At 36.2% G+C, this 24,389-nt stretch overlaps 1 protein-coding gene across 12 annotated transcripts in view; it reads left to right on the top strand.

Moving 5' to 3' along the window:
• ERBIN (erbb2 interacting protein) overlaps nt 1-24,389 on the top strand; it is a 117,714-nt gene that overhangs the window by 35,212 nt on the left and 58,113 nt on the right. For 11 of the 12 annotated variants that reach the window (XM_067031051.1, XM_059062270.2, XM_059062267.2 and 8 more), the window contains exons 2-4: nt 1,665-1,712; nt 7,525-7,722; nt 10,159-10,276. In XM_067031051.1, the coding sequence (XP_066887152.1) occupies nt 7,534-7,722; nt 10,159-10,276 (307 nt within the window). In that variant the 5' untranslated portion in view covers nt 1,665-1,712; nt 7,525-7,533. The remainder of the gene's footprint in view (nt 1-1,664; nt 1,713-7,524; nt 7,723-10,158; nt 10,277-24,389) is intronic. The other variant, XM_059062263.2, reaches the window with a different exon arrangement.

Consider the following 24,389-nt stretch of genomic DNA (forward strand, 5'->3'; position numbering starts at 1 on the left):
CCGGACCGGGGCACGAACCCGTGTCCCCTGCATTGGCAGGTGGATTCTCAACCACTGCGCCACCAGGGAAGCCCCATGCCCTTGATTCTTTCATCTAATTTCATTACTTTAAATATCATCTCTAAACAGATAACTTACAAATTTATATCCTCAGTTTGGATTTCTCCCCACATCTCTGAATACCCATATCCAACTGCCTGTGTAGGATCGCAGTAGGACAGCTTTCAGGTATTTCAAGCTAAAGCCTCTAAACACAAAGTTCCTTCTCTCTTTTCTCTAACCTGCTCCTTCTGTAGCCTTGTTCCATCTCAGTTCATTGGCAATGCCATTTTACCCGACTACTATGTATGTGGGAGTACCTTGAGTGACAAATTAAGTGGCCATCTTTGCTTGATACATGCAGAGGTATTCTTTGTGACATGTACTATGGGTGGAATTTGTGGAGAAGGTTAAACAACTCAGCAGTCCTAAACAATTTAGCATAGAGACATATAGCCCAGTATATTTAAAGTGACCCTGTAAATTCTGAAACACATACTTATTAATATCTTTTAAAAAGATTTTTTATGATGTATATACATTAATGCTGTTATTTTGGGTTTTGAGCTGTCTTATTTTGGAATGTGTTGGTTACAGGTACAGAAAACCTAGCAATGGTTTAAGCACATAGGGGTTTAGTTTTCTTATAAACCAAGAAATCCAGATACTTCTGTAGTTCAGCTACTAAACTGTGCTATTAGAGACCTCCAGCTTGTTTTGTCTTTCTACTCTGTCAGCCTTTTCGGTAGTTTTTTTTTTTTTTTTTTTTTTTGTGTGTGTGGTACGTGGGCCTTTCACTGTTGTGGCCTCTCCTGTTGCGGGGCACAGGCTCAGCAGCCATGGCTCACGGGCCTAGCCACTCCGCGGCATGTGGGATCTTCCCGGACCGGGGCACGAACCCGTGTCCCCTGCAAAGGCAGGCGGACTCTCAACCACTGCGCCACCAGGGAAGCCCTTTGGTAGGTTTTTAATCCTCATGCTTGTTGACTCATGGTCATAGGATAGTAGTAGACATGTTCACATCTCTCCCTGGATAAGGAAAGCAAATGTTTTTCCAGGACCAACCCCCATCCCACCCCCAAAGTAGACTACTAAGTATATGTCATTGATCTTAACTGTGTCATCCGTTACCTGTTCACCCTTCTTGGAAAGCTCAAAAGTGGGTTTTTAGCTGGGTCCATTACCACCCTGAATAAGGAAAATTGTGGAAAGGGGGAAAAGACTGATAAGCAGTTAACAGTGTCTGCTGCATAGAACCATCAAAAATTACTAAATTTAAATATAATTGGTGATTAGCGTTTATTTGCTTGGGAAAACTTTATTATTTTTCAGTAAGTGCAAATAAATGGGGTTTTAATGGTAGATAGAGAGATATTTATTATTTGATATAGATGAGGGCTCTCAACAGTTTACAAATGTATTATTAACAGTAAATCCAGTGACTGGTTGAGAAGGTAGCCATGTTTTTAGAAGTTAGCAAATTTGTGTGTGTCAGTTTATGGGGCTGAATTATTGAGAATTTTAATTTACATTTTGAGGTAAATAAGAAATTAGAAGAGATATTCCTTAAAGTCATAAAGATCTATTTTTATAGTTAATTTTGTTTCTTTTTATGGTTTCCATAGAATGTTGGCTCAGTTAAGAAACATCAGTGAGATAAATTCAACCCAGTGGTAAGTAGTTTTAATTTCTTTTGTTAGAAAATGTTTGAGTTATTTTGCCTGTTTTTTTTTGTTGTTGGCTTCTCTTCCTCCATTTGATTAGAATGTTTTTGTGTCTGCCCTTTTAAGTCTGATTTCTAAGTGGCTCTTTATCACAACACTAAAATTCTAATTAGCCGTCCCATGTTGATCACTTCCTGTTCTGACCAGGCCAATCTTTCTCCATTTGGTTTATTACTTCTTTGTAGTATTGTGTAAGGGAGGATCTCTTTGGGTCTTGTTATTCATTCCCTTTCATATGGTACTTTCCTCTTCTGACCTCAATAATTAAGGTCCCCCTCCTTTCTTATCAATCAGAAGTTTTTAGTCTAAATTGGTATCCATTTTTGTATTGGTTCAGGCCCACTGAATTTATTCTGAGGTCTAAATTGCTCTTTCCACTGTCTGTCCACAGGAAGTTTTGTTTTTTTGGGGAAGTTTTCTTTTGTTTTTGTTTTTTGGGGGACATTTTCACTTGAGTTGTAAATAAACTCTTTGCAGTTTCCTAGATCTAAGTGTCTAATCTTTTTCTGAATTCATGGTCTCTTCTGAGAAGTTCTGCAGTATGATTAGCACTACAGAAAAGTCTTGGAAGTCTTTTTACCTTTATTAACAATTATTCTGCCTTGTAAATTGCCGCCTACCTCAAGTGCCCTGCACAGATGATTTAAATAAATATAGTAAAATAAATAACACTTTTTTTTTTTTGGCCACACTGTGCCGCATGCAAGATCTTAGTTCCCCAACCAGGGATTGAACCCGTGCCCCCTGCATTGAGAGTGCAGAGTCTTAACCACTGGACCACCAGGGAAGTCCCTACACTCTTAAACCATGTACATTTGGTAATAACATTTCATGTCCATTATTCTCAGCTGGGAGTTATACTTCCAAATCCATTATAATTTCTGGAAAATGGATTTTTTAGGCCATATCTTACAAGTTATTGCATACTATCATATTGTATAAATATAAGCATACAGTAGTTATAATATGAACCAGAATAATAGTTTGAAATATTGTATTAGTTCTGTCTCCTAGAACTTTCTGCAGTGATAGAAATGTTCTGTATCTTCTGTTATTTAGTATGGTATCCATTAGCCACCTGTGGCTATTGAGCATTTAAAATATGGTCAGTGTGACTGAAACCAGATTTAAAATTTTGTCTGACTTAACTTGAATTTTCAGGTTAAAATGCCACTGTGTCTAGTGGCTACCAGATTGGACAGAGCAGATAAGAGGTTTTTTTCCCATTTTTCTTAAGTGTCCCCCTAACTCATTATCAGCGAAGTCTTAGAATCTCTTGAAAAAGAAAGTGTATATTCATTTTTAGAATCTTTTTAAATTATCTCATTAAACACACCAAGTATAAGCTAAATTCCCCTTTAGTGATTAAATTCTTATTAGATCAATAAGACTGCTTATTCTTATCAGTAAAATACACCTTCATATAAACATAGATTAAGCATATTCAGTAAACTTTATTGACAAAGTAATTTTTTGTTTTTATTGGGGTATAATTGATATATAACATTATATTAGTTTCAAGTAATACAACGTAGTGATTCAATATTTGTATATGTTGTAAAATGATCCTCACAATATGTCTAGTTAACATGTTACCATACGTAGTAACAATTTTTTTTCTTGTGATGAGAGCTTAGGATCTACTCTCTTAGCAACTTTTAAATATACAGTACGGTATTATTAACTATAGTCACCTTGCTGTACATTACATCCCCATGAGACAAAAATTTTAGATAGAAACATTTGATGTTTGACATCATAGTGTAAGGGAGGAAAAATTTTTCTTTCACCCTCTTAGGGTTCCTGGCTGGGTGTGAAAATTAAACTGACAAAGACAGATTAAAAGGAAGAAAGTATATACATTTATTTAATGTAAGTTTTAAGTGACACAGGGAGCCTTTGTTAGGAAAGGAAGACCCAAAGAAACAGTTAAACCTGAGTGTTTTTATGCCATGTTTGATGAAGTGGACAGTTGTGTAGAAATACAATAGATCAAAGAGTATGAAGTAAGTGTAGTAAACTGGGGGAGATTTAACAAGTCCCTTCATTAGAATTCTTCCTTCGTCTTCAGAGATACCTTCTGGTATAGGGAGGGCACCTTTCACAGGAGGATTTTATTACCTGTTTCAGGGGAGAAGGGTGTGGAAGTTCAGAGTGACCTTCCTGCTTCTGCTGTTTTATCAAACTCCTTTAGCTTATAATATTCAGTATGCTAGGGTGCCATATTTTGGGGTGGTTTGTCCTGAACCCCAACGGTAGCTTGTTTGTGTGAACCCTAAAGGAGAAGTATGTAGTAAAGACCTATTGATATTTGAATTATTTCATGAATCTGAGTTCAAGTACATCATTATATATTGAGAAGCAGTATAGTGCACTACAAGCACAGAATCAGTTTCTTTATGGAAAAATAGGGATAATAATAATACATGCCTTAGAAAGATACACGAGGATGAAATGAGAATAAGCTTATAGTTTTAAAAATAAATTTTTGTTGTTGTTGTTGCGGCATGAGGGCTCTCTAGTTGTGGCATGCAGGCTCAGTAGTAGCAGCGCGCAGGCTTAGTTGCCCCATGGCATGTGGGATCTTAAGTTTCCCGACCAGGGATCAACCCATGTCCGCTGCATTGGAAGGTGGATTCTTAACCACTGGACCACCAGGAAAGTCCTGAAACATACAGTTTATATAAAGAATTTAGGACAGTGCCTGGCACACATGGTAAGTAAGAATAGTCAGATTTTTTTTTTAATTGCAAGGGAAATACTTATCCTATTATCAAACTCTTTAAGAATATGATATAATTAGAAGAGTTAGAAGCAGTGCCTTGCAGAGCCATATTGGAGCCTGAGGCAAAAGAAAAAAAAATTAGTCATACTGATTCTGTCTTTATTTTTAAATTTATCATTTTGGTCATTAATGGATTATTTTTCAGTGATTTGGATTTTTTAAAAAGATATTGCATTAAAATATTTAATTTGATTACTGAGTTTTTTGTGTGTGTGTGTGTGCCTGAGGCATTTGCTGCACTGGCTTCAACCTAGCCTTGGCTCTGGGTAGAAGTAATCTAATACTCTAATAGAGTCTTCTGCTTAGGGCAAGAATTTATTATTATTTTACAAAGAATTGATAGCATTAATTAGCAGTTACTTATTGATGTAGGTTTTTCTTTGCTAGTATAATGTTAGCCTCCTAGTTGGAATTAACCTCTGTATGAATGTTGTGTTCTTAATAAAATTAGCCTTGAGAATTTTCACTAATTCAGAATTGAGCCTTTCCCCCCAATTAGATCAAAAAAATGAAGTCTGCACTTTACTGGAGCAAGTTTTCTTCTCTAGTGTGTAACCTTATACACATATAAGACCTATAAACTTTAGAAAAATTAAAAGAACAGTATTAATTGAAACGAAATTGACTTGGCATAGATTGGAATTTTGATGTTGGAGAGTTACAGGAAAGTTAATGGCTGGTTAGGAGACCTGAAAATATCTTTGCACTCCCACTTTCTACTCAGAACTTTATAGAGTCAAGTTCTTAATTGAGAAACAGCTCTTAGTCAGAAATTAAAGAAATATCTTTGTTGTATTAGGGTTTTTCTTGTTGAGGATGAGCAGACTAATAATCATGTTTCTTTAAAAAAATTTTTTTTAAATTGGCATATAATTGCTTTACAGTGTTGTGTTATTTTCTGCTGTACAAGGAAGTGAATTAGCTATATGTATACATATATTCCCTCCCTCTTGGACTTCCCTCCCACCATCCCCCCATCCCACCCATCTAAGGACATCACAGAACACTGAGCTGAGCTTCCTGTGCTTTATAGCATGTTCCCACTAGCTGTCTATTTTACGCATGGTAGTGTATATATGTCAATCCTAATCTCCCAATTCATCCCACCCTCCCCTTCCCGCCCCGTGTCCACATGTCCATTCTCTACGTCTTTGTCTCATTCCTGCCCTGCTAATAGGTTCATCTGTACCATTTTCTAGATTCCACATATATGTGTTAATATACGATATTTGTTTTTCTCTTTCTGGCTTACTGCACTCTGTAAGACAGACGCTAGGTCCATCCACATCTCTACAAATGACCTAATTTCATTCCTTTTTATGGCTGAGTAATATTCCATTGTATACATGTACCACATCTTCTTTATCCTTTCACCTGTCATTGGACATTTAGGTTGTTTCCATGTCCTGGCTATTGTAAATACTGCTGCAGTGAACATTGGGGTACATGACTCTTTTTGAATTATGGTTTTCTCAGGGTATATGCCTAGTAGTGGCATTGCTGGGTCATATGGTAGTTCTATTTTTAGTTTTTTTTTTTTTTTTTTTAAGTATCAATTTTATTTATTTTTGGTTGCATTGGGTCTTCATTGCTGCATGCGGGCTTTCTCTAGTTGCGGCGAGCGGGGGCTGCTCTTTGTTGTGGTGCACAGGCTTCTCATTGCGGTGGCTTCTCTTGTTGTGGAGCACGGGCTTCAGTAGTTGTGGCACGTGGGCTCAGTAGTTGTGGCCCACAGGCTCTAGAGCGCAGGCTCAGTAGTTGTGGCACACGGGCTTAGTTGCTCCACGCATGTGGGATCTTCCCGGATTGGGAATTGAACCGGTGTCCCCTGCATTGGCAGGCGGATTCTTAACCACTGCGCCACAAGGGAAGTCCTATTTTTAGTTTTTTAAGGAACCTCTTTAGTGTTCTCCACAGTGGGGTTCCCTTTTCTCCACACCCTCTCCAGCATTTGTTGTTTGTAGAGTTTCTGATGATGGCCATGCTGACCAGTGTGAGGTGATACCTCACTGTAGTTTTTAAAAATTAATTAATTAATTAATTAATTAATTAATTTTTGGCTGCATTGGGTCTTTGTTGCTGCACACAGGCTTTTTCTAGTTGTGGCAGGCGGGGGCTACTCTTCGTTGTGGTGCCCAGGCTTCTTATTGTGGTGGCTTCTCTTGTTGCAGAGCAGAGACTCTAGGCCCATGGGCTTCAGTAGTTTTGGCATGCAAGCTTCAGTGGTTGTGGCTCGCACGCTGTACAGCGCAGGCTCAGTAGTTATGGTGCACGGACTTAGTTGCTCCGTGGCATGTAAGATCTTCCCGCACCAGGGCTCGAACCCATGTCCCCTGCATTGGCAGGCATATTCTTAACCACTGCTCCACTAGGGAAGTCCCATCTCATTGTAGTTTTGATTTGCATTTCTCTAATAATTAGTGATGTTGAGCATCCTTCATGTGCCCCTAGGCCATCTGTATGTCCTCCTTGGAGAGATGTTTATTTAGGTCTTCTGCCCAGTTTTTGATTAGTTTGTTTTTTTGATATTGAGCTCTATGAGCTCTTTGTATATTTTGGAGATTAATCCTTCGTTGCTTCGTTTGCAAATATTTTCTCCCATTCTGAGGGTTGCCTTTTCTTCTTGTGTATGGTTTCCTTTGTTCTGCAAAAGCTTTTAAGTTTCATTAGGTCCCATTTGTTTATTTTTGTTTTTACTTTCATTACTCTGGGAGGTGGGTCTATATGCTTATTGAAGCATATAATTGGTTGCTTAATGTATCATTTTGTGAAGTACAGAAGTGCTTGAGTTTAATTTGAAGTTCTGTATATAAAATTTGATAGTAAAGCAATGTTAAATGCATCTATTTAGTGTGTGTTGGGGAGGAGATATTTATCTGTGATATGTAAACTGTGAGAATTGAATTGGAATAATTTGTTTTAAAAATTGTTATAATACATGTTTTTACTAAATTTATTTTTGTTTGTATATTGCAGTGTCTAAAAATGACTACAAAACGAAGTTTGTTTGTGCGGTTGGTACCATGTCGTTGTCTACGAGGAGAAGAGGAGACCGTGACTACTCTTGATTATTCTCATTGCAGTTTGGAACAGGTTCCCAAAGAGATTTTTACTTTTGAAAAAACTCTGGAGGAGCTCTACTTAGATGCTAATCAGATTGAAGAGCTTCCAAAGGTATGTTAATCCAGTCTTTCAAGAATTGCTTTTGGTTATTTTTATGCCTAGAAGTATGATATTCCCAATGTTGCCATAATGCTGCGCATATATATATATATATATATATATATATATATATATATATATGCATTGTTTCCCCTTTTTTTGGTTTAATTTCACCTTAGGGTGTGCAACATGACTCAAATTTTTTTAAATAGAATTTTTAACCTTTATCTCTTCAAGTTAATTGCTTAAATACTTGTGCAAATAATTTTAAATTTTGTATTTAATTCCAGTACCTTAGTCACTAAGGTAGACAATAAGACTACACAATTTCTGCAGCCAATAGATTTAACTAGACAAAGAATTGAAATTAATGTTTTTCTAGTTTTCCTGAGACATTGATCTACATTATAGTTATTGAGGATAAATTGTCCTTTCAGTTATCACATCAGAATTTTGCTTTTTAACAGCTTTGTAGATGTAGTATTCTGTTTTCCCCATTTCAGTTTATTTGGAAAAGTTTTGGAGGGCTAAACTTTCTGAAATGTAGGAGCAACTAGCAGGAGAAAATAGGTTTGTTGCCATGAAACATCATCTCACATTAACTACTGCTTTGCTGAAATTTTTTAGTGGCGGCTTTTTTTTCCCTTAAATTCTAACTCGTCTTCATCCTCTACTCAGTTTCTTATTGTTGCATGGAAAGCTATGATAGTTTTGTCAGAGAGCTTTACCACCCACACAGCAGTGGTTTTCAAGCTGTGGGTGAAGACTCACTAGTGGCTCATAAAAATCAATTTAATATATGGGGCATTTCCAAATAATGAACTATTATTTGGACTGGCAGAGTTAGAAAATAAAAAGTACAGGACACCCAATTAAATTACACTTTTCAGATAAACAGTGAATAATTTTTTAGTATAAGTGTATCTCATGCAGTATATAGGACATACTTTCATTAAAAAATTATTGTTTATCTGAAATCCAAGTTTAATCAGGCATCTTGTATTTTACCTGGCAACCTTAACTGTGGAGTAGAAAATAAAGAGGGTTGAATGTATCTATTGTTACTTAAAATATTTGTTTTAGATTTGTTTGTGTGTATATATACATACTGGATGGCAGCAGTGTTTTGAAAAAGGTTTTCTTTGGGTGGCCAGTAGTAAAATCATTTTGAAAGCAGTGCTATCCAAGATCATCTTATAAAGAAATCTGTATATAGATGTGGATAAAATATTGAAGGTTGTGGGTTGCATGTTCATGAATTTCTCCCCTAAGTTGTAATAGGGTGCTTTGTAATTGACTGTTCCCTTGTATATTGTTTTTCAGCAAGTAACTTATCCTCCTTAGCTAGTTCTCCTAGAGAAAATGGAAAACTAAAATTAGTCCCTTTTTCTAATCACCACCAGCAAGGTCTCAGTCTGGGGACTGTGTTGAAAAGAGAGAGGCTTGCTATGATAGTGAAAATAACTGAATCACTTATCATGCCTAGCAATTTTCCATTTTTGGAAGAATGCTCTTCTTAAATAGGACTTATTCAGTGCCATCCTGCCGTGCAGTTTTGTTTTTTTCTAAAGACTCTTCTTTTTTAGAATAATTTTAGATTCACAGGAAAATTAAGAGGAAGGTATAGAGATTTCCCAAATACATACCCTGTCCCCACACCTGGATGGCCTCCACCCTTATCAGCATCCCCCACCAGAGTGGTACCAGAGTGGTTAAACCACCAGAGTAGTTAAAACTGGTGAACCTATGTTGAAAAATCATAATCACCCGAAGTTCATAGTTTACATTATGATTTGCTCTTGGTGTTGTGCATTCTGTTGGTTTCGACAAATATATAATGACACGTATTCATCATTATGCTGTCAAACAGAGTATTTTCAGTGCCCTAAAAATCCTGTATCCTCTGTATAGTTTTTGGTATGGGGCTTAGAAGTAGCCCATTTACTTACTGCTTTTGGTTAAATATATTTTGGTCACATTTCATTATTGTGATTTTAGCATAACAGTATATTTGCTTCCTTATTTATTTTGTGCTCCCAAATCAGAATTCTGTATTTTAAGTCATTTAAAATCAGTTGTACATATTGAATTTAATTTATATAAACTTTCATTTTGGAATAAGGATGCTTGGAATACAAGATCCAAAGTTTACCATATTTAACAGCCACTTATTTTTTATGACTTTAGCAGAAAATACACCATATTCTTATTTTCACTAAGTGCATTTCACCCAGGGCAGAAGTGTGAGGATATAAATCATTCTGAGTAGTCCAATTGTGTTCAGTTCCATAATAGCATAAAATAAGAGATCTTCACTTGTATTTGTGTAGGTATAACTCATTCAGTTTTAATGACATTAATAATATTTGTTTGTGTAAAGGTTAATAAATGAAATATTTAAGGAAACTTAAGGAATAATCAAAATCCTTCTCTACCTTGTTTCAACAGCAACTTTTTAACTGTCAGTCTCTACACAAACTGAGTTTGCCAGATAATGATTTAACAACATTACCAGCATCTATTGCAAATCTCATTAATCTCAGGGAACTGGACGTCAGCAAGAATGGTAAGATTTTTTTCCCCCTAACTTTTTGTACTTGGGAACATGTTATATTATTAAAATTTCTATTGTGTTTTAGCAAATAAAAAGATAGAATTAAAAAGTCAGATTGTAATGTATTATCATAATTAGCTTTCATGTATATATAAATGATCTATGAGAACTTAAAGGCAGAGAGTAAGTATAAACAATTTTAAATGACTGTTTAATTAAAATGCTGTGGGTAAATGCATGTACATATTTATATATCCTTATATCTGTTTTTAAATATATATTTACAGCCCTGTTTGTGATGGTGAGAAACTAGTAACAACTAACTATAATGTCTGTTGTTTATTACATAATTTGATGCATCCATAAGAGTGGAGTGTAATGTAGCTCCATCAATACTGACATAAAATATTCAGTGTAGTGGTAAAGGTTAAAAAAAAAGTTGTGCAACATAAATGAATTGAACATCAACAAATATTTATTGAGAGACCACTCTGTGCCAAATACTTTATTAGGAGTTGGATTACAATTAATGATGAAAAGTAAAAGGACATGGTCACTGTTTTCCTGGGGCACACAGTCTTGGTTTTATTTGTTTAGTTTGATAAACATTGAAGAAAGTATGGAAGATATATTCCAAAATGTTAAGTGTTTACCTTGGAGGGAGAGAGAAAGACACTTGAAAATTTTAGAATGAGCATATATTCCAATATATTGGAATAATATTGGAATAAGCATTTCCCAAGAGCAAGAAAATCCTTATACATAACCACAATATCATTATCATGCTCAAGAAATTTGACATCACATTTTCCCTGTTGCCTAATAATGCCCTTTTTAGCTGTTTGCTCACCCTACCCCCACCTTCAAGTTAAAGATCACATACAGCATTCAGTTGTGTCTCTTTGATCTTTCAAAACCAGGAACAGTTTGCCCATGTTTTTGTGATATTGTCATTTTTGTAGAGTTCAGGTCAGTTGGTTTTTAATTTGTGTGAGTTTTCTTCTCATGATTTTATTTTAGGTTAAATAAATTTCCTCAGCTTGAAACTTCTCTTTAAGGGCAGTTTGAAATTTGTTTCCATTCCTTGTGCTTAATAGAGTGGCAAGTATTGCTTGATAAATTCCAAAGTAAATGAACTTGATCCATTACATTGTGCTCTGCATATGCTGACAGTTAAGTAGTGTTATAGAACTTTGGAACTATTGTGACATTAGAAGTCATCAAGTGTAACCTTCCACTCCAAAGGGGTATCTTTTCTACTTTTTGGTCTTTTAAAATGAGAGATGTTAAGGTGTAAGGAAAGAGACCTGAAATAATCTGGGTGTTATTGATAACACTCTATGCACCTGGGAAAGGCTAGTAACCCATGTAACTAGTCTTCATGATATGAAACTATTACTTGGCTCAATAATGAACACGCTTACATATATCCTCCTGAAAATGCACCAACTCCAAACTCATTACTCTAAATTGAGAATGGTGCAATTATGGCCCTGCAGCATCATTAAATTAATATCTTAGACTTTCATGCAACTTCTTGAAGAATGTGTTTGAGTTAAGACAACCTGTTGAACTGTAGTGTTTCTTTTTTTTCATTCTAGTTTTGGCAGTTCCTTCTTGCTTATATTGAAAACCTGCTTTGTACAATTGTGTCAGCTTGTGTTTTTGAGGAGTCGGAGATAATTTCTATGTGACCAAAAGATTTAGGATAAGCACTTAAATATTCTGCCCTGAAAGAGAATGGCTTTAGTAATTGTTGCCAACAAAACCTTACAATTTATTTTCATTAAAAATTAAGTTGATTTATCTGTTCTTTTCTTCTCTTTATATGTGATCTCATCTGTTTTTTTTTAATTTTTAATTTAATTTAATTTTTATTTATTTATTTTTGCGGTACGCGGGCCTCTCACTTTTGTGGCCTCTCCCGTTGCGGAGCACAGGCTCCGGACGCGCAGGCTCAGCGGCCATGGCTCACGGGCCTAGCCGCTCCGCGACATGTGGGATCTTCCCGGACCGGGGCACAAACCCGTGTCCCCTGCATCGGCAGGCGGACTCTCAACCACTGCGCCACCAGGGAAGCCCTCATCTGTTTTTTAAATGGCAGAATCAGTCCCTTGCCTATGGTGAAAAAAGCTAGTGAGGCGAGACAAGAAACTATGATAATGTTGGAACCATTACCTTGACTGATAAAAATTCTGGTATTCCTAATTCCTAATCTGATAGTCATCGTTACAACTGATGTAATTAACCCACTTTACTTTTAGAGAGTTGAGATTATTTAAATTAACTTGTAATATGTAACTCTAAAGTGTATGTTTATACAAGTCTATTTTATTTATTTATTTATTGGCTGTGCCTTGTGGCTTGTGGGGTCTCAGTTCCCCGACGAGAGATTCAACCCAGGCCACGGCAATGAAAGCCTAGAATTCGAACCTGTAGGCCACCAGGGAACTCCAGCTACGTTACTGAAAACAAGAAAATCGCATGCATATTATAGTTGATGGTGTTGGTTATGAGAAATTTGAGTTTTGCTAGTTGCGTATTTGATTAAGTAACAACTTGCTTAAAAGAAAGGATAGCACACTAAATGAAAGTAGTGTTTATCAGATTTTGGAAGTATTAAAATTACATTTAGTATTAACATGACCACTATGTTAGAGATGGATGGGAGTTTCATCTTATAATCTGAATGAGAAAATTGAATTACCCCTAAATTTTTTCTCTTATTACAACATCTCATCATGTTAAATCTTGCATAAGATGCTTTAATCTTGTATCCAAGCTCTACTATTTTTTCCTTTTAGGTGTTTTTATTAGTTCAATCTAATAATATTCTAGTATATCTTAATATACCAGATGCTGTTTTCATATTTATTATCTACATGCTCTGCTTGGAAGGAGGCAGGAAACATTGTGGCATACTTTACTAGTGTTTCAGCAAGCTGTATTTATTTAAAAGCACTTGTTTTAGGATTTTTACTTTCACATTTTCTTAGTTTCTGATCTTTCACATATTTCTTCCAAAGTTTTTCAGCTGGCCTAGTAACATGGTTTAGTGATTAAAACATTTATTTAGGAAAAAGAATTGTACTCTAATCAGTGCTTCTCTGTTTATTTGCCCTGTTGTTATATTGGAGAATTAATCTCATTCTCGGTTAGACTATACATAATATTATCAATATTACCACTTCCCGTTTTGCCTCATGACACTGGCGACCGAATTGTGGACTAGTCTATGTATAGGATGTATATATATTTAAGGTATTTGTCTTCATTTTGTATGGAATTCTTTTTTTTATCATTTATATTCTATGATAAAACTAGAGTGTTAATTTATGAGTCTTAATTTGCTCTTTCCTTTCATGTCTAAAGTTTTGATTTGTTGTTAGCTTTTTAAAGAAATGAAAAGCTCACCAAGCTGCTATTCCAAACCATTGCAGATAGCAACTGGTGTTGGAGAAGTTATCATCCGTTGTGTTCAAATGGCCTGTCTTCTTGAGAAGACCAATAGGGATGATAATTAAAACAATTTGCGAAAGGGATTGATAGAGAAAGCTGATGGAGAGGAGAGAGAAAAGAAATGAAGACTAGTTGTTAATTCTCTCTATATAAGCACACTGATTAAAAGCTAGGAATTGTAAGGCAAAGAAACCAGAAAGAGTAGCTCAGATCTTTCTGTCTGATATGGGAATGCTAGAGAGGTTAATTAGGCCTTTTTAAAAAAATCGAGTCCAAAAGTCCAGAAAGAATGGGTTGAAAGTTTGTGGGTCAGTACAGAAAGCAGTTCCTTGAACCTGAGAAAATCTGATGATTGGGGACAAAATGTTGGAAAAGCCTCTTCACTTTAAGTTCAAAGAAGTTATGTTGATTACAAGGGAAATTATAGATTGCTGGGGAAGTCACTATTTTTCTCTCTGTTTTAAAATTTCTAAAATTGCTAATTTGCTTAATAGTTAATGTTTAAGTTCAGCTGTTTTAATAAATCAGCTTATTTAAGATAATGAAAGAAGAAAAACCATGTGTTAAACTGACATGGAACTTAAAAAATGTAGGCTGGTAATCACTGGTCACTGCTAAGTGTGTTGTTAATGTAGACTATAAGTGGGGTGTGCAGTCACTGTGCCTTGCCATAGGCCTCACCATTCACTGTGTTATAACTGATCCAAACCATATACCTGTTATTCCCTAGCCAATATAATCATCTGAGTTTGCAATTTCTCCTTTAGCCTGTTTTGACTGGAACTCAGTGTTACATTCTATACTATTTAATTACCTTAGCCTTTAAAATACAGAAACAGTAAGGAGCCACTATTAACTTATATTGTACATTTAGGGCATTGGAGGAGTGTTGATGCCCTCCAAACAGAGATCACCAGGATTCCATGTGATTGAGCCATGGGGATGGAAGGGGAGTCTTAGGGGGTGCTAAAAGACTTATTATAGGATTTGGGCTTGTACTTGGTGACTGGAAGAAGGTTTGAGAATATGAGGGTTTGCTGTGGATGGAATGCTGTCACGAAGTAGGAGTAATTCTGTGATTGAGAATATTAATAAATCTCATCTATAGGGCGGGCAGATTAGAGCAAGGCTAAAACTATAATCAGTTAAAAAAAAAAGCAGCTGTCAGTCATTAGGATAAGGGGTGGCTTGTACAAGGTTCATATTTTATCTTTTTCAAGACATGATTACAAATTTGCTTTTTTCTTGATCTGTCATGGTTAAAGAATGGCCTCATCTGATATTGGTATTCAGTGAAATTGCTTAGTTCAACAGGAAAATACCAAGACCTCCCTTTGAATGCAGCTTGTTTGTAGTATGACAAGGACTAGCTGATAGTACAAGGCCAGTTCTTAGATTTCAGGAGGTATTTTCTCTTTCTCAGAAATAAAGGGAGAACTCTTCTGTAACCAAAATAGATTAATATGAGAAAGATAGCGATGTTTTATAGTATCTTCATTTTATTGAGTTTTAGCAAGAGTCACATTCGTATAAAAAGAGTGTATGACAAAGAAGGAACACTATTGAAGTTAAGGGAGAATGAAAAAGGAACAGGTAGCTGAAATTGTTCGAGAATTAAGAAGTAACTCATGATAAGATTCAGGTTCTGCATACTTTATGTACAAGAATAAAAAGAGTTCTCTTTGGAGACAAGCTAACAAGCATTGAGTGTAGGCCTCATTGAGAAAGTGGCTTGAGCAAGGACTTAAGGAAGTTAGCCATGTAGATTTCTAAGGTAAGAATGTACCAGAAAGAAGAAACAGCCAGTGTAAAAGTTTATAAGGTATGAGTATCCATAGCATGTATGAGAAACAGAAGGCTATGGTAGCTAAAATATAGTGAGCAGGATGGGAGAGTGATAGGAATAGAGGTCAGAAAGGTAGGGATTTGGAGCAGCAGATAATGTAGAGCCTGATAGGCATTTGTATGTACTTTGACATTTACTCTCAGTGAAATGGAATCATTTGGAAGAGTTTGAGTCAGGTCATTCAGAGCATGAAATGACTTGCATTTTAAAGGTTTACTCTGGTTATATGTAGAAACAGTATGGTACAAGGGTGAAAAGTAACCAGTTTAGGTGCTATTTCAGTCACCTCTAGTGATAGTGGTGGAAATAGTGAGATGTAGACAGACTCTAGATACATTTGAAGGTTGAGTCAACAAGATTTCATGATGGTTTGGATGTGGGATGTGAGATAAGAGTCAAGAATGATCTCAGTGGTATTGGTCTATGCATGTGGAAGGATAGAGTGCTGCCAGCTGAGATGGGGACATCTCTGGGACTTGTAATTTTTAGTGGAAAAAAATCAGGGATTCATTTTTGGACATGTTACATTTCAGATAAGATATCCAGATGTTCATAGGGGTTTGGAGTTCAGTTGAAAGGGAAATGTGCTAGCTATACATATTTGAGAATTGCCAGAATGTAGATGGTATATAGAGCCTGAGATTAGATACAGTCAACAAGGCCATGAATATGAAAGAGGACTAAAGAATGAACCCTGGTGGCAACCCGACATTAAGAGATCTGGAGGAAGGAGAGAAAGGTACAAAAGATACTGAGAAGGAACACTACTGAGGAAGGAAGGAAGCCAATAGAATGAAAATATTTGTTTTTCTTGCTACATTTTAGCTTTCAAGAAAAGGAACTATGTCTCAGTATCTACAGTCCATAGCATGGGTACATATTAGCTGGATAATATAGAGAATAAGTAATTTCAGTTTGAGACATGTTTTATTTAAGGTACCTAACCAGTACCTAAAGGGCATTTGAAAATTCTTATTTGGAGTTAAGGAGAGAGGAGGGAACCGGAGATACAGATTTGGAACCTGAACATATATATGATAAGAATTGAAATCACAGTGAATACATTGCTAGCAATTTGTAAAAGCAGGAAACCAGTGAGTACTTCAAAACTACTTGCTTAGGAAAAAATTACTACCATGTATCTGAAATTAGAGTTACTATTTCACAGATATTGGTTGGTTAATTTTTATAAACCACATGCTATGAAATAAAGTACTTTAAAATTTGAAAAATATGAAGTATATGTATTTGTGGAAGATGATATAAGCATTACTGTCCATTAAAAATTTAAATTGAAGAAGTCTAACATAGAACTTTTTTTAAAAAATAAATTTATTTATGTATTTATTTTTGGCTGTGTTGGGTCTTCGTTGCTGTGCATGGGCTTTTCTCTGGTTGCGGCGAGCCGGGGCTACTCTTCGTTGCGGTGCCTGGGCTTCTCATTGCGGTGGCTTCTCTTGTTGTGGAACACGGGCTCCAGGTGTGCAGGCTTCAGTAATTGTGGCACACGGGCTCAGTAGTTGTGGCTCGCAGGCTCTAGAGCTCAGGCTCAGTAGTTGTGGTGCACAGGCTTAGTTGCTCCGTGGCATGTGGGATCTTCCCAGACCAGGGCTCGAACCCGTGTCCCCTGCATTGACATGCGGATTCTTAACCACTGTGCCACCAGGGAAGTCCTAGAACTCTTTTTTTTTTTCCCGGTATGCGGGCCTCTCACTGTTGTGGCCTCTCCCGCTGCGGAGCACAGGCTCCGGACGCGCAGGCCTAGCGGCCATGGCTCACGGGCTTAGCCGCTCCACGGCATGTGGGATCTTCCCGGACCAGGGCACGAACCCGTGTCTCCTACATCGGCAGGCGGATTCTCAACCACTGCGCCACCAGGGAAGCCCCCTAGAACTCTTAAAATTATCTTTCTTCATATAAAATTTTAGGTCAGTAGTGTTCTACAGTAGTGACCTACTTAGATAGACTTTATCATGTACTAAAAATTTTACAGCTCTTGGAATAACGTCATTTACATAGACTATTTCAAGATACATTATAGACTTTAATAAAAACCAATGAAATGATATGTAAAGCTGAGTATGAAAATGAAGTCAGGCTCTAATGAGGACGGTGTAGAATGTCCTCCTCCCACCTTCCCTCTAGATATGGAATTTTTTTTTTTTTTTTTTTTTTAAGTATATGATAAGAATTATTCACCACAACCAAGTGGGACTCATTCTGGGCATTCAAGTTTGATATTTGAAAAAAATCAGTGTTATTCAACACATCAATAGACATATAATGAACTTGGTAATTCCATTCCTCGGTGTTTACTCAAAAGAAATGAAATACATGTCATTTGAAATTAAATATAGTGATTTGTAAAAAAAAGTTCATTGCACTTTTTTCATAATTATTGAAACCTCCTTCCTTTTTTTGCCCTATTCTTCAGTGTCTCCCACATCTGCTATGGGAACCCTGCTGCTACCAGATATTCCTTAGGGCCTGCCACCTAGGAGAGTTATTTTAATGTATCCTCAGTAGAATTATCACTTGAGGCAAATTATTTGTTAGTTGAAGAACTGATAAGAATTTGACTCCTGGGCTTCCCTGGTGGCGCAGTGGTTGAGAATCCGCCTGCCGATGCAGGGGATACGGGTTCGTGCCCCGGTCCGGGAAGATCCCACATGCTGCGGAGCGGCTGGGCCCGTGAGCCATGGCCGCTGAGCCTGCGCATCCGGAGCCTGTGCCCCGCAACAGGAGAGGCCACAACAGTGAGAGGCCCGCATATCACAAAAAAAAAAAAAAAAAAAAAAAAAAAGAATTTGACTCCTAAATTTATAGGATTCAGTAACACTAAATATTTTGTATGTAAATAAATGAGAGAAAAGAAAGAAGAAAAATTAGTGTAAAACATATCGATGTTATTATTAGTGGGTAAGTCAAATTTAACGAGTTGTTGTACAAAAGTATAGTATATTAAGTAGTTACATGTGTTTAGAATAGAGAATTGAGTCAGCCTAAGTAAGACCTATTAGCAATAATACAAGAAGCATACAGATACTATTAAGTAATTCTTTGTATAAATGCCCTAAAATATATATTTGAAGTGTTAAATGTGCAGGTAAAGGAATGCTTTGTAGATCAATATTTCCATTTTGGGGACTTGTAATATGGTTGTCAAGTTTTTATGTCAGCATTAAGAAAATTCCTATCCCTCATTCCCTCCAAAAAGCAACATCTCTCACATCCCTATTACCATAATTTTATTTAAAACTGACTTTTCACTCAAAAGAAAATGAATGCTATAAAGCCACTGAAGTTTAAAACTTACATGAAATGAAAAATTTCCAAAATCAACTCAAGAAGAAATAGAAAACTGAAAATACTAAATCAAATTAGTGGTCAGAAAAACTGTTAGACCTAATTTTAGGGAAAAGTTGGACCAAACCTTCATGGAATGGGATAATCCTTAATTTATAAAATCTATTCTAGAAATTAGAATGGGAGGAAAGTACTTGACTCAGTTTATAAGGGTAATAATACTTTAATAACAGAAATAGATAAAGACTGTTTAAATTAAAATGTTGGAAATTCTCTGCTGGGATGACAGGAGTGGCTCTGCTGTGGATCTCATCCTCTGTCAGGCTAGCCCAGGCATCCCAGGCATGTCCTCATAGGACAGTTAGGGGAACCTGAGATCTAGTGGAAATTAGGCAGGGCTTTTTTAAACCCTTGATTTCATCAAATGTGTTAACATTTTAGTGGCCAAACCAAAACAGATGGCTGAGCCCAGAATCAGGATTAGGGAAATTATACTTTGCATTTTGTTGGGAGGAGCTGGTATATCACATTCAGAGAGTGGTAATAGGGAGTAGTGAGCAGTCATTAATGTAATCCATCTATCACACATATCTAGAAATAAACTTAACAGAAAATGTGCAGTATGATCTAAACAGGAAGACATAAAACTACGGAATAGATCAGTAGAAGAGGGTAACAGAAAAGACTGTCCAGAAACATAACCATGGAATATGACACACAAAAACTCTTCTACAAAAAAAAAGAAAAATTCCTCTACAAATGGAATATGACACACAGAAATGCCTCTACAAATCAGTGGAATAAGGAAAACAAATATTTCATAAGTTTTGGCACAGTGTTTTTATATGGGAAATAGTAAAAACAAAGAGAGCCTTACTTCACAGTATATACTAAAATAAATTGCAGATAGATTAAGTAATATGAAAAACAAAAATTACAATTATTAGAAAATGTAGAAAAATATTTTTACAACTTTGGAGTAGAAAAGATGCCTTATTCAAATATTAAAAGCACAGCAGTAAAGGAATGAAATTTCTTTCATGACAGGCTGTGAGGAAACATTTGATATACTAGTATTTCTTAAGAATGCTTACAATCAATAATTAAAAGAATCCAATAAAAAATGTGCATTGAACAGAGAATTCAAACAACAAGAAATAAAAATGATCAGTAGGAAGCAATGCGTCTATCAGCAAATGGATAGAGAAGACATGTTTTATACACGTGTGTGTGTATGTGTGCACGATGAAATATTAATCAGCCGTAAAAAGGAATGACATTCTGACATTTGCAGCAATGTGGATTGAGCTAGAGTTTTTTTTTTTTTTTGCTGTGACATGCAGCATGCAGGATCTTAGCTCAATCTTAGTTCTCCGACCAGGGATCAAACCCATGCCCCCTGCAGTGGAAGTGCAGAGTCTTAACCACTGGACCACCAGGGAGGTCCCCTTTTTAAAAGATTTTTTAAGTTCAAGTATAGTTGATTTACAGTGTGTTAGTTTCAGTTGTACAGCAAAGTGATTCAGTTATACATATACATTTATGTGGGTGTTTATATGTAAGTGTGTGTGTGTATATGTGTGTATATATATATATATATATATATATATATTCTTTTTCAGATTATTTCCCTTGTAGCTTATTACAAAAAATCTATTTCTGTTTTGTATATAAGTTCATTTGTATCTTTTTTTTCTTTAAGATTCCACATATAAGCGATATCATATGATATTTGTCTTTTTCTATCTGTCTTCATTTAGTATGATAATCTCTAGGTCCATCCATATTGCTGCAAATGGCCTTATTTCATTCTTTTTTATGGCTGAGTAATATTCTATTGTATACATGTACCACATTTTTATCCATTCCTCTGTTGATGGACATTTAGGTTGCTTCCATGTCTTGGCTATTGTAAATAGTGCTGCAGCGAACATTGGGGTGCATGTATCCTTTTGAATTATAGTTTTCTCTGGATATACGCCCAGGAGTGGGATTGCAGGATCATATGGTAGCTCTATTTTTAGCTTTTAAAAAAATTTATTTATTTATTTATTTTTGGCTGTGTTGGGTCTTCGTTTCTGTGCGAGGGCTTTCTCTAGTTGTGGCAAGCGGGGGCCGCTCTTCATCACGGTGTGCAGGCCTCTCACTGTCACAGCCTCTCTTGTTCCGGAGTACAGGCTCCAGACACGCAGGCTCAGTAGTTGTGGCTCACAGGCCCAGTTGCTCCGCGGCATGTGGGATCTTCCCAGACCAGGGCTTGAACCCGTGTCCCCTGCATTGGAAGGCAGATTCTCAACCACTGTACCACCAGAGAAGCCCTATTTTTAGTTTTTTAAGGAACCTCTGTGCTGCTCTCCGTAGTGGCTGTACCAATTTACATTCCCACCAACAGTGGAGGAGGGTTCCTTTTTCTCCACACCTCTTCAGCATTTTTATGTAGACTTTTTCATGATGACCATTCTGACCCATGTGAGGTGATACCTCATTGTAGTTTTGATTTGCATTTCTCTAATAATTAGTGATGTTGAGTCTTTTCATGTGCCTTTTGGCCATCTGTATGTCTTCTTTGGAGAAATGTCTGTTTAGATCTGCCCCCCCACCTTTTTTTCTGCCCATTTTTTGATTGGATTGTTTGTTGTTTTTTAATATTGAGCTGTATGAGCTGTTTATATATTTTGGAGATTAATCCCATGTCAGTCATATTGTTTGCAAATATTTTCTCCCATTCTGTGGGTTGTCTTTTTTGTTTTGTTTATGATTTCCTTTGCTGTGCAAAAGCTTTTTAAGTTTAATTAGGTCCCATTTGTTTATTTTTGGTTTTAGTTCCATTACTCTAGAAGATGGATTCAAAAATATATTACTGTGATTTATGTCAAGGAGTCTTCTGCCTATGTCTTCCTCTAGGATTGTTATACCATCTGGTTTTACATTTATGTCTCTAATCCATTTGGAGTTTGTTTTTGTGTATGGTGTTAAGTGAATGTTCTAATTTTATTCTTTTACATGTAGCTGTCTAGTTTTCCCAGCACCACTTATTGAAGAGACTGTCTTTTCTCCATTGTATATTCTTGCCTCTTTTGTTGTAGATTGATTGACCACAGGTGTGTGGGTTTATTTCTGGACTTTCTACCCTGTTCCTTTGATCTATGTTTCTGTTTTTGTGCCAGTACCATACTGTCTTGATTACTGTAGCTTTGTAGTATGGTGTGAAGTCAGGGAGCTTGATTCCTCCAGGAAGGGGAGAGGGACTAGATAGGGGCATGAGATTAGGAAATATGATGTACTATGTATAAAATAGATAAGCATCAAGGATATATTGTACAGCACAGGGAATTATAACCGTTGCCTTGTAATAACTTTTAATGGAGTATAATCTGTAAAAAATACTGAATTACTATACTGTACACCTAAAACTTATGTAATGTGAATCAGCTCTACTTCAATTTAAATAGATCATTAAACATGTGAAAATGTGTTCAGCATCTCTAGGAAATATCAGGAAAATATCTAGTTTTAATTAATATTTCTATTATTTCTGGTGAGGTTCAACCCCTTATACTAGCAAAAAGTAAAGACATTATCAAATGTCAACAAGAATATAAATAGGTACTGTAGTATGAAAATTGATATTACCACCCTGGAAAAGAATTTGGACATTACCTAGTGACACTGATAACTATGTGTCATGTCCTATTCCAGTAGTGAACAAGAGAGGCAAAGATTCTCCCCTCACAGAGCATGTACTCTTAGTGGTGCCTGATAAGCAAACTTCTAAAGATAGGTAAATATATGTTAATCTGCTTTACATTGTCCCATGTATCCCTGGGTTTTCATATATTTTTTTCCCCCTCTATGTTTCAGAATGGCTGTTTTCTGTTGCCATGTCTTCCTGTCTCCCTGACATGTTCTCCTACAGTGACTAATCTTTTAATCCTGTCCTGTGGATTTTTCATTCACATATTGTATTTATCATTTGTAAAGTTTCTATTTCTTACATTTAATCTTTTCCTCCCCATTTTGTTCTTTTTTCCCTTTAAATACAATAGCTGCTTTAAAGTCCTTTTTTGGTTAATCTTGTTATCTAAGTAGAGAGAATAATACAATAGACCTGATGTGCCTACCAACCAGCTTCAGAATTTATCAGTGTGTTATAGTTTCATTTATACCTACTGTTTTGCCACCTCTGATTGTTTTAAGGCAAATCAGACAACCTCTTTCATGTATAAGTATGTTAAGATGAAACTCTCTACTTTCACACTTAAAAAAAGAGAACCAGCTAACAGTAATTGCTTAATATCATTAGATATCCATCAGTGTTAACATTTTCTGATTTGAAGCTTTACATGAATTTTGTAAATTCCAGCAAACGTTCCTTAAACAAAAATTGAAAAAAAAAAAAGAATCATCTTGAAACTGTTAGGGAAATTGAATTTTAATAAAACAACAATGATAAAACCTTTCCTTAAGGAATCATTAAGCCCAGATTTTTTTTTTTTTTTTTTTTTTCCGGGACTCGGGCCTCTCACTGTTGTGGGCTCTCCCGTTGCAGAGCACAGGCTCCGGATGCGCAGGCTCAGCAGCCATGGCTCACGGGCCCAGCCGCTCCACGGCATGTGGTATCTCCCCAGACCAGGGCATGAACCCGTGTCCCCTGCATCGGCAGGCAGACCCTCAACCACTGTGCCACCAGGGAAACCCAAGCCCAAATTTTTTTAATTGAAATTTTTATTGAGATAATTGTGGATTCACATGCAGTTTTAAAACAAGACCCATATATATGCTGTCTACAAGAGACCCACTTCAGACCTAAGGACACATACAGAATGAAAGTGAGGGGATGGAAAAAGATATCCATGCAAATGGAAATCAAAAGAAAGCTGGAGTAGCATTTCTCACATCAGACAAAATAGACTTTAAAATAAAGACTATTACAAGAGACGAAGGACACTACATAATGATAAAGGGATCGATCCAAGAAGAAGATATAACAATTCTAAATATTTATGCACCCAACATAGGAGCACCTCAGTACATAAGGCAACTACTTTCACCAATGGACAGATCATCCAAAATGAAAATTAATAAGGAAACACAAGCTTTAAATGATACATTAAACAAGATGGACTTAATTGATATTTATAGGACATTCCATCCAAAAACAACAGAATACACATTTTTCTCAAGTGCTCATGGAACATTCTCCAGGATAGATCATATCCTGGGTCACGAATCGAGCCTTGGTAAATTTAAGAAAGTTGAAATCGTATCAAGTATCTTTTCTGACCACAACGCTATGAGACTAGATATCAATTACAGGAAAAGGTCTGTAAAAAATACAAGCACATGGCGGCTAAACAATACACTACTTAATAACGAAGTGATCACTGAAGAAATCAGAGGGAGAATCAGAAAATACCTAGAAACAAATGACAATGGAGACACGACTACCCAAAACCTATGGGATGCAACAAAAGCAGTTCTAAGAGGAAAGTTTATAGCAGTACAATCCTACCT

This window comes from Kogia breviceps, chromosome 4, assembly GCF_026419965.1.
Source record: "Kogia breviceps isolate mKogBre1 chromosome 4, mKogBre1 haplotype 1, whole genome shotgun sequence".
In the NCBI taxonomy this organism is placed as follows: Eukaryota; Metazoa; Chordata; class Mammalia; order Artiodactyla; family Physeteridae; genus Kogia; species Kogia breviceps.